General features: G+C 41.7%; 1 protein-coding gene across 11 annotated transcripts in view; it reads right to left on the bottom strand.

Moving 5' to 3' along the window:
• Nucleotides 1–14,852, bottom strand: part of gramd1bb (GRAM domain containing 1Bb) — a 112,708-nt gene that overhangs the window by 4,995 nt on the left and 92,861 nt on the right. For 9 of the 11 annotated variants that reach the window (XM_028045034.1, XM_028045038.1, XM_028045037.1 and 6 more), the window contains 11 exons: nucleotides 14,061–14,176; nucleotides 12,692–12,854; nucleotides 12,387–12,576; nucleotides 12,158–12,301; nucleotides 11,958–12,076; nucleotides 11,731–11,873; nucleotides 11,536–11,639; nucleotides 9,689–9,989; nucleotides 2,461–2,472; nucleotides 1,103–1,210; nucleotides 570–690 (listed from right to left, as the gene is read on the bottom strand). In XM_028045034.1, coding sequence (XP_027900835.1) covers nucleotides 570–690; nucleotides 1,103–1,210; nucleotides 2,461–2,472; nucleotides 9,689–9,989; nucleotides 11,536–11,639; nucleotides 11,731–11,873; nucleotides 11,958–12,076; nucleotides 12,158–12,301; nucleotides 12,387–12,576; nucleotides 12,692–12,854; nucleotides 14,061–14,176 — 1,521 coding nt within the window. The remainder of the gene's footprint in view (nucleotides 1–569; nucleotides 691–1,102; nucleotides 1,211–2,460; nucleotides 2,473–9,688; nucleotides 9,990–11,535; nucleotides 11,640–11,730; nucleotides 11,874–11,957; nucleotides 12,077–12,157; nucleotides 12,302–12,386; nucleotides 12,577–12,691; nucleotides 12,855–14,060; nucleotides 14,177–14,852) is intronic. The other 2 variants (XM_028045036.1, XM_028045040.1) reach the window with 1 other exon arrangement.

The raw sequence follows: 14,852 nt of genomic DNA, 5'->3' as shown, positions 1-14,852 counted from the left end.
AATAATTTGTAACACACTGTGATTCAGATCTAGCCTCAACAGATTTTTCAAAAATACTTGTAATTGTGAAATGGCAAATTTTAATGAGCTGCAGAGAAATATTTTCAGCTTCAGGCATCTAAGATTTTTTTTTTTACATAAAAACATCCAGATGAATGTTGTCAATAAATAAACTTTAAGTTGTGCTTAAAAACATTCATTTTCATTGTTAATTTTATGCAGTGTTTATAATTTCTTAAAATCTGTGCAGTGTTATTTGTTTAATGTGTGTCCAGTAAGTTTCATCAACTGGTCATCCTTCCTTGTTGAACTTCATGTTTCACATCATAGATAATCTGAGCTGCAGCATTTAGAAAGAAAAGAATTCTCAACTTTAAGGTGCAGCAGTGAAGTAATAACAGACCTCCTGTCTCATATTCCTCCACCAAACTCAGGTCCATAGAGACTTCGTGTTTAGTGAAGGGGCCGTTTAACCCTTCAGCTCCAGTTGTGTCAAATTACAGCAGCGCCAAGCGATGGACATTTCTCATGGATTGAAGCTCGTAAAACCCCTTCTTGTGTTGCAGTACCTGGTCCAGCAGAACTACTGACGACTTTATGATTTCTCTCCACTTCTGCAGCTCGGCGTCGTGGTAACGCTGCTGCGCCTCCAGAAGTTGGGCCCACTCCATCTGGGTCTGAGGCAGCTTACTGGGAAACACACACACACGCGCACACGCATTTAGGCTTCAACATGAGGGTGAAGCCGCTGAAGCATTATTTCCATTTGGAGTGACTGCCAATAAACAGTTCGGTAAATTGTTTCAGTAAGCCCAAAGCTATTCACGGGTAATTTTAGAAACAGTGTTTTCCTGTCACATGAGCGGCCATATGGACATAGTTTAGTCTGTATGTCTGAGAGGGTGTGTATGTATATGGGGGTGTGTTTATGTGTGTGTGGCAGACCGTGGTGAAAATAACAACAGCAGATCTCTGCTCAGCCTCTCTGCTGATTGGGTTTTGTGTCTCGCCATGAAGGCCATTAATCACTTCGCACTGCTTTCACAAAAGACGTCTGTGTGGATAATAAGCACAAGGAGAGTGTGGATCCATGCCGACGTACCTCTCCTGAAGTCGCAGACTTTGCCATGTTGTTAAGGACTGAGCTGAGTACTCAAGCATCCAAAGCTTATAGAAGAGCATCATGTTGAGGAACACCAGCAGGACCAAGCTAATGAGGGCAAGAAGAAAGGAGGAGCACAGTTAAAACTCTGCTTTTCATTGGAGCGTGTCACGACAGAGCTGAATCACTGATCTGAGCCACGTGAGTTACTGAAAAATTATAGCTCTGTGCAAACGCCTCAAATCATTTCTTGTTTCTCTATATTTTTCTTTCCAAAGAGAGAAGATGGGGAACAATTTAAGTTCAGCAGAAGACCTGCCTCCTTATCTATCAAATTGATGTGTAACATTATTAATGCGTGTAAATAATCAGTATCATCAGAGAAGAATTTAATCACATAAAGAAGTCAGGAGATATTAATCAAAATTAAGATTTATTTATTTAAGTTAAACTTCACTACACATTTAGCGGTTAAATTTATCATCATTTACGCTAAGGGATATTTTCAAGTTATTTATTTAATAAAAATAGTAGGGATTCAGTGTGGCGTAGTAGCGTGCTCCCCACCTTTCTGTCCTTCTTACCTTGAATAAAGAGTGCCACAAAATAAAAATAAAAAAAACAGGAAACATAAAATAAAACAAACATTCTATCACTAATTCTAAAATGATATATTTCATTTTTAAATCACATTGCTTAAACTCATGAGCCTTAATTTTTGGGGGCTGATGAGCCCCCAAAAATTAAGTACACACTCACTGTATGCCTCATGATCAACTGTAAGGTTCCAACAAGGAATCGGGTCGTGACGACACTCAACTTTTATAACATGATACATATATATTTGTCTGAATTTGTGAATTCACACTCTAGGATCTTTATGAGGTACGTTGGCACATATTTAGAGACATTCAGACAAGACTTAATTATATAAGGCACTGTTAACACTAATCTAAAAGGTTCGTTATGATTGTCCAGTCCAACAGAAAAAGTGAATAAATGAGAAGTGAGAAAAAGTATGCAAGATAATTCAAATTTGTTCACAAAAACAAAAAATAAAAGTGTGTTTCAGACTCATACTCATTTACAATTGTAGCCCTTAATAAAGTTCATACAATCAACCACCGTCAGGAGTCACCTAAGTGGAACACAGAGCGCTCCTGCTTGTAATTTAATCTTTTCCCAGGTTCAATTATTCTGTAACTCTGGAGGAGATACAGGGATTGTAAGGAGAGGGTCTCGGAGGAGATCTGGGTGTTTGTGGTCGCTATTATTGGAAGCATAAATATAAAGAAGCAAGAGCTGGGGTTTTTTTGCACAGTATTGCATGTGGCCCTGGCTAACAACAAAACATATACCTGACACAGATCCTACAGATGGCAGCGGGAGGAAAAGGAGAGAGAAGTTACACAAAGTAAAACAGTGATAACAGACATTGTGTGCATCACCTCTACATAAACAACATTTGTTTGAATATGCAAAGTGTGCAAAGTTTTTAAGCAAGTGAGTATTTTGACCATATGATCATTTTTAGGTATATATATATTTTTTAACTTCAAGCTGGATAAATTTCAATGCTTATTGTATTAAAGCTTAACAGTGGATGTGTATCTGTGCAATGAAGGGTCGGGCCTAAGGAGATCAACACCCTATTAAGATGTGCATAATTATTAGGCAGCTTCTTTTATTTAAACAAAATGAGTCAAAAATGAGACTTTGAAAAGTCAAAAAATACCCAAAGTCTCCCACAGCACTCTTGGAATTGCTGGAATATCAAGGTGTGATCACAGAACCATCAAATGTTGTCTTGTGTAATGAAGGTCTTCATTACTGGTCAGGATAACACTTTAATTATGTGCAAATGATAATGAGACGGGTACAAATAAGATTGAAGTATTTTATTGGGTGTTTTATGCAGGGCATCTCAGTGGGTATTGAGGTATTCCCCTGGGGGGAATAATATAAATGAAGTAGGTATGGTAATTATGAAATGTATTACAAATGTTTGTAGATTATGGCTTACCTCTGCCTGAACACCTGGTAAAGATTCCGGAAGAGACCAAGTGCAGATGGAAGAGGGGGAACAAAGCCTGAGGTATTTTAGAAGTGATGAATAAATTAATATTTATATGAGGGTAGTTTTAGATAGCAAATGAGTATGTAACCATGAAGAATGTTTGTTATTTATGTGTTGAAGATTGGTTGTTTTGTTAAGTTGTTTGGTGTATATGTGGTTTGTTCTATCCTGTCTTTTGAGAAGTGTGTTAATTGGTACTGCCCAGGATTACAAAGCCTGCATGTTGGCCACATGATAGGAAGTAATAGGTGCGGGTGCTGCGACACCTCATGACCATGTAAGCAGGAAGTCATCTTTGTTAAATGTTGGAGATTAAAACACCTGGTTGGTTGCACTACCCCTGCCTCCAGACTCCTATTTCAGCCTCCCGCTAAGGGCCATCTTAACAAGTGGTGTCAGAAGTTTTGGGGCTGGAGTCACAAGGTGGAGTTGAGGATGACAAAGGACAGGGAAAGGCGGAAACAAGATCAACAGCTGGAGCCTGATGAGGGAGCGACGGCATCTGCTGATCAGGTGGGCGTGGCACCCAGTAACCCTGAGAAGATTGAAGAGTTGGCAGATTTGGTGAAAGCACTTATTCAGTCTCAATCAGTGCGGGACCAACAGCTGGCGAAAGAAGCTTCCCGTCAAGAGCACAGATGGAAGTCGGTGCAGCACCAGTTTCACCAAATTCAGCAGCAGGTGACTGACCTGAGGCAGGAGGCTGACGGGGACCGGCTACAGCCTGGATCACTGCAGCCTCAGGATGAGATGGACGATCTAGGAGATGGAACGAGTCAACATTCTTGGCGTGTCGGGCCGGAGAGGGATTTCGGCATGCACAGAGAACCTAAGCTGCATCCTCTTCTACCGGATGACGACATCGAACATTTCTTGACTACTTTTGAACGAATGGCTCATGTCTGCCGATGGCCGAGAGAGGAATGGGCGATTCGGCTAATTCCCCTATTGACTGGTAAGGCACGAAGTGCTTATGTCTTGATGGATTTTGCTGACTCAGAAGACTATGATAATGTCAAGGCGGCCATATTGCAGAAGTATGAGATTACGGCGGAAACCTATCGTCGACGTTTCCGGTCTGTGAACATTCTCTCTGGTGAGACTCCACAAGAACTATATGTGCGCCTTAAGGAACTGTTTTTTAAATGGGTTAAACCAGACAAAGCAACGGTGAAAGAAATTTCTGAGACAATGATCCTGGAACAATTCCTGAGGATGGTGAACCCGGAACTGGAGGTGTGGCTTCGGGAGCATGACCCAAGGACAGCAGAGAAAGCGGCACAATTGGCAGAGGTCTTCACGGCGGCTAGACGAGGGACAAAACGTAGTGCCTTCGGCCGGGACTCGAACTTTGCCCATGCAAGTAAGTCCGTTGGGGATGAATGGGGTGGTGGTCAGTCGGAGAGTAGAGACATTTCTGGTGGTAGACACTTTGTTTCGAATAAATACAGACCTGAATATAAACCTGATTCTGTTAAGAATGCCCCTTTTCGTTCTGCCAAACGAGACATACGATGCTACGTATGTAATGGACTGGGCCATACCCAGTATTTCTGTCCCCGTACGAATCAATCGAAGCCATCTCTGTTTTGCACAGTTCCTAGACCTACAAAATCTGTTTTTCATAATGCTGCTTGTACTGCACCTGTTCTCATTAATGGTCAGAGGGAAACAGCGTTGCTGGATACAGGGGGGTTTCAGACTGTGGTTTTGTCTTCTTTAATACCTAGAGAAAGGTGGACTGGGGATAAATGTTACATAAGCTGCATACATGGGGATAAACATGAATATCCATTAGCTGACATTTATTTGACTGTGGGAGGGCACACATTTTTTATGTCAGTAGCTCTTGCAGCAATGCTGCCGTATGCGGTTATTCTGGGTAATGATGTCCCCATTATTGCAGATCTCATTCAGCAGGCAGAACTACATCCTCCCAAACTAGTACCCACACAACCAGAAAATTTTCCCCCACAGGACGTGACTGGGGCTCTTTTAAAGCAAACCATGGAGTACCCAAGTAGAAGGCCGCCAGCAGGGCACAATATGGTCACCACAAGGGCTCAGAGTGCTCAGAACACTTTGAGAGAGTTACCATTTTTTGAAGAAATGTGGGAAATGGGACCAGTTAAACCTTATAAAACCAGGGCTGCAAGAAGGAGGGAAAAGATGAGAGGTTCTGTCAAACAAACAGCTAACATTGTTAAACCATTTCACCTATTAGATGTTGATCTTCCGGTTAGTGTGGGTGAGCTCCAGCGGCAGGATCCAACTTTAAAAGGTTGGTTTGAGAAGGTCACACAGGTGGAAGGAAAAGCACAGGGCTCTGCAGGCTTTCTGGAGGATGCTACATATGTAGTAAAAGGGGGACTTTTGTATCAGTGTAAAGGGGAAGTAGAGTCCCTAGCATTACCACAGCAATTCAGAGAGAGAGTAATGAATCTGGGACACACAGTTCCATGGGCGGGACATATGGGATTCCAGAAAACACTGTGTAGAATTGCCAGAAGATTTGTGTGGCCAGGAATGTATACTCAAATATCACACTTCTGTAAGTCCTGTGTAACATGTCAACTTACTTCAGGGAAGAAGATTTCTCAGGCCCATCTTCAGCCCCTACCAATTATTGGTATTCCTTTTGAGAGGATAGGGATGGATGTAGTTGGTCCCTTAGAGAGAAGTTCAGCGGGTAATAAGTACATCCTGGTTATATGCGATTATGCAACTCGCTATCCTGAAGTTTTTCCCCTGAGGTGTGTGAAAGCCAGCAACGTTGCCAACTGCCTGATACAACTGTTCTCCAGAGTAGGGATACCGAAAGAGGTTTTGACAGACTGTGGCACAAACTTTATGTCTAAGCTGTTACAACAAGTCTACAAGTTGCTAGGAGTGAAGGGAATTAAGACCACCCCCTATCATCCTCAAACGGACGGGCTTGTTGAGAGATACAACCAGACTTTAAAGAACATGCTGCGCAAGTTTGTTTCTACTACAGGAGCAGATTGGGACCAGTGGTTGCCCTATTTGCTGTTTGCCTACAGAGAGATCCCACAGGCTTCGACTGGATTTTCACCGTTTGAACTGCTCTATGGACGCCAAGTGAGAGGACCATTGGACCTCCTGAAGGACTACTGGGAACGTCCCGAATCAGCGGAGGAGAACATCGTGGCATATGTGGTCAAGATGCGACAGAGGTTGGAGGAAATGACAGCTCTGGCACAGGAGAGCATGCAGACAGCACAACAGCACCAGAAAAAATGGTATGACCAGAAATCCAAAGAGAGGGTCCTGAAACCAGGACAGCAGGTCCTGTTGCTGCTACCAACCTCAGATAACAAGCTGCTTACCAAATGGCATGGCCCATATGAAGTGACGCGACAAGTGGGTAAGGTCACATATGAACTGTTTATGCCTGACAGAGTGAAAAAACATCAGACATTTCATGTGAACTTACTGAAAGAATTTCAAGTGCGTCGGAGATCAGGGCAGCAGTTTTTGATTTGTGATGTTCAAGATGAGGAGGTGAAGGAGAAGTTTTTGCCCTCCACCGAAACACAGCTCTGTGTGATTGATCTGTCTCATTTGCTAGCAGCCCAACAGGAGGAGGTTGCAGCTCTGCTGGATCCTGAACTCTTTTCAGAGGTTCCGGGTTTTACAGACCTGGTACAACATAATGTCTGTCTCAAGAAGGATTCTCCAGCTCGACGAAAGAGCTATAGGATTCCAGAGCGGTTGGTGCCAGAGTTGGAGAAAGAGATCAATTTTATGTTGGACCTTGGCATCATTGAGATATCAACCAGTGAATGGTGCAGCCCTGTGGTTCTTGTACCCAGAAAAGACGGTTCACTGAGATTTTGTATTGACTTTCGTTACCTGAATTCTCTGTCTCAGTTTGATCCATATCCTATGCCCAGAATAGATGACCTGTTGGAAAGAGTTGGAGGAGCGCGATACATTACTACACTGGACTTAAGTAAAGGGTATTGGCAGGTGGCACTGGCATCGGAGGCCCGCAAGCTGACTGCATTTAGGACACCATTTGGTATGTATCAATTTAAAGTGATGCCATTTGGTCTTCAGGGTGCGCCTGCCACTTTTCAGAGACTTATGGACCATGTCTTGAGAGATGTCTCAGATTTTTCAGCAGCTTACTTGGACGATGTGGTGGTGTTCAGTCACACATGGGAGGACCACATGTTACATTTCCAACGAGTGTTAGGATGCATCAGAGCAGCTGGACTGACCATCAACCCTCAGAAATGTGCCATTGCCCAGAGAGAGGTGGCCTATTTAGGCTACATCATTGGTTTTGGCAAGATTAGGCCACAGGTGGGGAAAGTGGATGCGGTTCGTACTTTCCCTGTACCTACAACAAAGAAGAAAGTGAGGAGCTTCTTGGGTTTGGTCGGGTGGTACAGGAAGTTTATTCCTCAGTTTGCTGAACGTTCAGTTGTGTTAAATAACTTGACAAAGAGTAAGTCCTCAAATAAGATTCAATGGACTGAGGAATGCAGCAAAGCTTTTGAAGATCTTAAAAATGCCATCTGTACAGACTCTGTTTTGCACACTCCTGATTTTGAAAAGTCTTTTATACTGCAGACAGATGCTTCAGGAGTGGGTCTTGGGGCAGTTTTGTTGCAGGAAGTGGATGGAGAGATGAAGCCGGTGGTGTTTCTGAGCCGCAAGCTTCTGGACAGAGAAACCAGATATTCGACGGTGGAGAAGGAATGTCTAGCAATGAAGTGGGCCATCGAATCCTTGAGATACTACCTGCTGGGACGGCATTTCTTTCTGGAAACAGACCACCGGGCCCTCCAGTGGTTGCATCGGATGAAAGATGCAAATGCACGGATTGCTGGATGGTACCTTGCTCTGCAACCATATAACTTCACTGTATGTTATAAGGCTGGGAAAACCAACACTGCAGCTGACTGTTTATCTAGGATTTCTGAAAGTTAAGGTACTGTGAGCTTATGGAGAGGGGGAGGAAATGTAATGAAGGTCTTCATTACTGGTCAGGATAACACTTTAATTATGTGCAAATGATAATGAGACGGGTACAAATAAGATTGAAGTATTTTATTGGGTGTTTTATGCAGGGCATCTCAGTGGGTATTGAGGTATTCCCCTGGGGGGAATAATATAAATGAAGTAGGTATGGTAATTATGAAATGTATTACAAATGTTTGTAGATTATGGCTTACCTCTGCCTGAACACCTGGTAAAGATTCCGGAAGAGACCAAGTGCAGATGGAAGAGGGGGAACAAAGCCTGAGGTATTTTAGAAGTGATGAATAAATTAATATTTATATGAGGGTAGTTTTAGATAGCAAATGAGTATGTAACCATGAAGAATGTTTGTTATTTATGTGTTGAAGATTGGTTGTTTTGTTAAGTTGTTTGGTGTATATGTGGTTTGTTCTATCCTGTCTTTTGAGAAGTGTGTTAATTGGTACTGCCCAGGATTACAAAGCCTGCATGTTGGCCACATGATAGGAAGTAATAGGTGCGGGTGCTGCGACACCTCATGACCATGTAAGCAGGAAGTCATCTTTGTTAAATGTTGGAGATTAAAACACCTGGTTGGTTGCACTACCCCTGCCTCCAGACTCCTATTTCAGCCTCCCGCTAAGGGCCATCTTAACATCTTGTAAATGGAAAGAAATGTTTTAAGAAAAGATGCAAATTAACAGCCAAGAATTTGAGAAGAATCGAGTGTGAAGCATCCAGGATACCATCACCTTACAGTTCTGTCATATCTCAGAACTGCAACCTATCTGGAGTCCCTAGAAGTACAAGATATTCAGAACTCAGAGACATGGCCAAGGTACAGAAGGCTGAAACCCAATCAAAACTGAACAAAACGTGTAAGCTGAAATCTCTACACTGGGGCAAGAAATATGACAAGTTCCTCTTCCTCACCTGACCTGAATCCCTTTAAGAACTTGTAGGCATTTGCTAAATGGCAAATTTACAGTGAAGAAAAGCAGTCCACCTCTCTGGGAGGCTGAGGTTTTTGGTTGTCAACAGATCAAGAAGCTGACATACTCCATGAATGGAAAGGTTATCGCTGTTATTGAACAGCAGAAAAATCAGAGCCTGTGTTGCCAACTGATTTTTTTTTAAAAGATGTCGGAAATGTTTACTGGAAATTTTTAAGTTGTTTGTTTATAATTCTCACTTAAACAGGTGAAAATAAAAAAGACAGATGGGGAAGAACTGTGAGTGAAAATGTGAGTTTTTTTATTTAGTAGTGGTAGTAATAATCCTGTGCAATAGTTGGACAATAATTGTGCATATGTAAATATGAAAAAAGCCAAAACCTGACTTTTACTTTCTTAAACTTTGGTTCATGTTTTAGATTTATTAACATTTTGATTAACTAAGAGCACTGTAGTTCTTTTTTAATAGAAATAATCCTCAAATATAAGACTTGCCTAATAACGGTGCACAAAGTGTTATGTGTGTGCGTGTGTGTGTGTGTGTGTGTGTGTGTGTTTGGAGCATACACAAAGCTGATAATGAGCAGCAGTTTGGAGACGCTGTACAGAGCCAGGCCTCCTGGCAGGTGAGGGTGTTCTGGACTTTGGTGCCTCGTCTGTGTGGAGCCCACCACATGTTTGATCCTCTGAATCACTTCCTCGTCTGTCGGCGTGGTAACAGGACTGAGGGCCTCATCCAGGTGTTGGCTTCGCATGTGGGGGAGAGGCCTCTTCTTCCGCCTCACCGTAGCGTTCTTCACCACCTTGGCCTTCGGAGACAGCTGGTGGGTCTCCATCAGGAGCTCCTCCAGCTTGGACAGCTCCACCTCTGAGGGGAGGTAGAAGACGTCTGTCATGTCAGGATGGGACGCGATGTGATATGAGGTGGTTTCATTCTCTCTTTTTTGCTGTAAAACTTAGCAGCAACACAGAAACATCTGTGTCCATTTTCAGGGATGAACTTCATGTGACTGTAACTTATTGGTGTTTGCAACTCCTGCCTTACTCTGGAGAGCAGCCCTGTGCTCTAATCAAGCAAACCAGCAATTAACTGCAAGTGGTGTTTAAACGCGCGGCTTATTTGTCAGAAGTGAATTAATGTCGGCAGCTTGTGCCTCTGGGTTAGGGGTTAGGGTTAGCAGCTTGTGCCTCTGTCATCAGCATAGGTGGATGTTTGTCTTGCTGCCTGTCTGTAATTGTTTACTCGAGCTTATTTGCATTTGAGAACAAATAGTATTTCACATCAAATCTGGATTTATTTATTCTTGTAGGTCGTTTTGCAGAGAGGGCTTGTCATAATTTCAACATGAAGCAAGGCTGTATTTTCCCCAACATTAGAGCAAAGGTAATTTTAGTTCCATAGTGCAGATTTTTTTTTCTTTGATTTTTCTAAGTTGATTCTCTTTCTTTTTGGCTTTTCTGACTGTTTTCCTTATATTCACCAAAGAGCAACAAGCGTCAACCCAATTTCAAGTTGCTTTCTGTTTTGACTGAGCTTGAATGTTATGTTCATAAAAAGTATCCATACCTCTTGAGCTTTTTATATTTCAACCACTACCTTCAATGCATTTTGTAGGGATTTTATGTAATACATTGACATAAAGTAGAGCATGATTGTGAACTGTAAGGAAAATAATAAATGTTTTTCTTTTTTGTAATTTAGTTCTTTTAAAGCAATCCCCTCATAATAAAACTCCCTTAAGCTGTAACCTCAATACTAGTTTGAATCCATAACAAATATGTGTCAAAAGGTGCTTTTGTCACAAGAGAGCAAAGTTAAACTTTATGACCTACATGCACAACTTGTCTGATAACTAACCCAGCATATCACCCTAAACACACCATGGTAAAACACATGATGACAACATGATGGTGTGGGGATGTTTTCCTTCAGCGGGGTAGAGGCCAGATTAGTTTTGGGAGGATAGATGAAGCTAAATACAGGCAATATTGGAAGAAAACCAGGCTGCAAAACACTTGAGACAGAGGTGGAGGTTCACCTCTTAGCCGGACAATGAAACTAAACGCAGCCAGACCTAGAGTGGATTCATTCAAATCAAAAGATTTTGATGTGTCAAAATGATCCTGTCAACGTCCCAACCTACCGTATATCCAAAAATCCGCAGCAAGACTTAAAATTTATTTTCAAAGCTGCTTTTCATCTCCTGTAACTGAGCTTCAGCTAATTTAGGCTGACTAAAATAACTAAAAGACTTGTTCTTTGATAAGACTGTTTAGCCATTTTGTTGTGACATAATCAAATCAACTATTTAAAGAAGGTTTTTCCTTTCACAACTATCCCTATTTCATAGGGTATCAATTGATGTTTAGTGAAGGAACGACTACAAAACAAAAATGAAATCACAAAGCTTTACCCAGTTGGCGAAAGTTCTCTTCGAGTCCACTCCAGAAGTTTTTCTCAATGAATCCTTTGACCAGCCCCCATGGCTGCTTTCTGTACCTCAGCTCTGTTGAAACACTAAGAGAGAAACACATTTTTATGATTATAAAATAGAAATGTAGAAGCAGGGCAGGAATAAAAGTCTCCAAAATAAAACAAAAGTGCTCACCGTAACCGACACTTGTTCTTGGCCACCCGTGTGAGCATGTAGCGGTTGAGCGTGTAGAAGTAATCATGGTAGGGCACGTCATGCGTAATCACCTCGGCGTCGATGATGTAGCACTCACTTTCCTGACTGGCTTTGTACAGAGTCTGACAAATCCAGAAATGTGTGTGTTGAATTTCGTTCATGGGAAAAAAAACAGAGAGTTTCAAGAGAACACGTCTCTGCATCACCTGCGTTTCTGTGACAGTGGCGGTTTTTGGTGCCAAAGGGTTAGACAGAGAGATGGTGTACATTATCACTCTGGTCTGGTTTCCTGCCTCCTCCTTCTTCCACGGGTGGTACACAATATCTGGATCCAAAAATGACAGTTTTCAGTTTTTCTTCTCCCTAAAATAGGTGCATCAGACGAATTAAAGTCAGGGTTACTGACCTGAGAAGCGCCTCTGCTCCATGAAGTCACTCATAAACTGAGACTCTGTGAAGAGGATGTCGTAGAGCTTGTCCACACTGAACTTGTACACCTCGTTGATATGTTGCCTGCCATTCAAGTCTTCATGGAAAGCCTGCACCTCACCTACATAACAAAGGAATGCAAAAACAAAGACTTTTATACCTTTTTGTGTCATGTTCTTTTTGCTGAGTTTGAGTTCAGTACCTACCCTCGTCGTGAGTTTCTGAAGAGTCACTGAGCTCAGTGGGGATGTCCTCATTGTCGTTAAAGTCCAGCGAAGGTGAGGGGACAGGACCACCAGGCCCGCTGGTGTCATTCTTGTCCTCCACCACTAGGGGCACCGTCAGCAGCTCGGCGTGCGGTAGGCAGTCTGCAAATTCTTCTGCGGGAATTTCAAACTAAAAGGAGAAAAATGGTTTCTTAGCTTAAAAGATGTTTCACCCCATCAAAACAATTCTCTCACAGACTTAAAATAATGTACTTGCTGGTGGTAAAACCCCATCAGGGACTTACAGTGATGGTTGTGTCATGGTTTCCAGGACTTGGGAGCGAGTTATTTGGGATAACTTTCTTGTGTAGTGAAGGAGGACTCCCCTCAGGCTTGGCGTCTGCACTGTTCTTTGTCAAGTTGTCATTGTTTATCTCGTTCTCTTCATTGGGAATCTCCTCACTGAACCTGGGGGCAACAGAGAGCTGTGATTTACTACACTCACTTCCTTATCTTTGAAACATCAGCTTCTTTTAAAATCCACAACATGTCCAAAGCTGTATACAGCCCTGTTGTTTTGCAAAATCTAATGGAGGAGCCTGAACCGACTTATGAGGAGTTTTGAAAACTGTGCTTTTCAGATCCAATTAGCGGTTATAAACAATTCATTTTCAGCCCACACATCAGAAATGACCCAGAACTCATGATTCATTTTCTTCACTTAAAAGTATCTGACCCTGCTTTTGTCCCCCACACAACCCTGTGTGTGCCAAAGTATTCACCACTGTTGATTTAAAATGGGTTGGGATTGATATGGTAAGACCATGAAGATGAGGACAAAGGAAGCATGGAGAGCTGGACCAGGCCCTATGTTTCAGTGGTTTTATGGACAATATGCAGCTGACAGGGTATACAGAACTCTGTTGTGTTATAAAAGTCTTCTCTAACTGCTCAGAAGAATCCAAATAAAGCACAAGAACCAAAATGGAAACCATAAATAAAATGGATTATAAAGTCTTTAAACAAAATTGTCCTCCCAAAAGTAAATGTAAGAATATTTCAGTCCAGGTTTAACTTGTCCAAATCTGGTTTTGTCTCATTCTAACGTGATTAAAATAATAAAACAACAACAACACAGTTTTACTCCAGTTGTTTCTAAACAAATCAGTGCTCAGAATTTTCCAACTCTTTCAGTTGTATATTTAGCATTGTTAGTAGCTAATGGTTACCCAGTCAGTATTTTCACAGGGCTCACAAATAATTCATATCTTGTCTGTCACTCTATCATCCCTTTTTGTAACCAGACAACCAACAAAGGGCAACATAAAAGAAATTGAAAGTAGTTTTGTAAGTGAATGTTATTAACCAAAATATCCACTTCTCTCCCTAGTTAAAAAAAGAGATATAGAAACAACAGAGTATCAACCTTAAAACACTCTCTTCCATTTCCAGGCTCCTATTAGCCTAAACTTATTTCTCGAGATAGCCATGCTAACAGCAACTTAACCCCCCTTTGGGCTTCAGTCTAGGAGAAATAAGGAAGATGTCACACCACTTATTGCTAAGTAGGACTTCCAACAAGCTCTATATTTTCTTTGTTTTGGGGAGTGAAGTCGCAAGATGTAAATATTTAGAATGGTGGCAGTAGTTATCTGTGTTTTATTGTAGACGTACCCCATGGTGTTGAAGTCGTCATCAGGAGGGACATAATCCTCGTCGTCACTGGTTAGGCCCAGCTCGTTGCCATAGCATTGATGGACAAAGTGCCAAAGTTCTTTCGGGCAAAGAGGCTGCAAAAGATGCAAAAAGTCAAATGAGGAATGTGGAGAGGTCCATTCACAGTAACACATGTGAGAAACAGCAGTGCAAACAGTGTATGGTATAAATGTTCTGAATAAATTAAGTAACTTATCAAAAAGTTCAAACATGTTTGAGACATTGGAGCCCTTGGGAATGTCTCAAACATGGGAAGGGCCTGTTTGAGATTGTGAAGTTGTTACTAAATTTCACATTTAGTAACAATGTGAAATTGCTACCTTCAGAGGATCATCAGTCATTTGTCTCAATTCACAGTAAAAAAAAACAACAAAAAACTGAAAACTGAAACAAACAAAATATTAAGTATTTAATATGGCTTTGTGTTTAGCAAAGTCAGTGCTAAACACACTGGCTTTGTAAAACATACCAAAAAGAAAAATCATTTTCAGATCAAGTTGATGTAACATTTATGTAATCGCCGCATAATATGCACACCTAAAACAATACCTGGGTTAGGCTGACTGACAGGGAAGCATGGCCCCAACAAGAAAGCTGTCAGCTGAAACAATGGAAAGCATGATAAAAATCCTACAAGAAGGTAAACTGACACGAAGTGCGGCAAAAGAGCTGCGTCTGGAAATCTGGAGCAAGTGAATATGAATTATGCACTTTGCACAGGAAAAGTATCCAGTTAGACTGATTGATGTC

The sequence above is a fragment of the Xiphophorus couchianus genome, chromosome 18, assembly GCF_001444195.1.
Source record: "Xiphophorus couchianus chromosome 18, X_couchianus-1.0, whole genome shotgun sequence".
In the NCBI taxonomy this organism is placed as follows: Eukaryota; Metazoa; Chordata; class Actinopteri; order Cyprinodontiformes; family Poeciliidae; genus Xiphophorus; species Xiphophorus couchianus.
The sequence above is the reverse complement of the archived record's forward strand: the minus strand, read 5'-3'. Positions and strand labels throughout refer to the sequence as shown.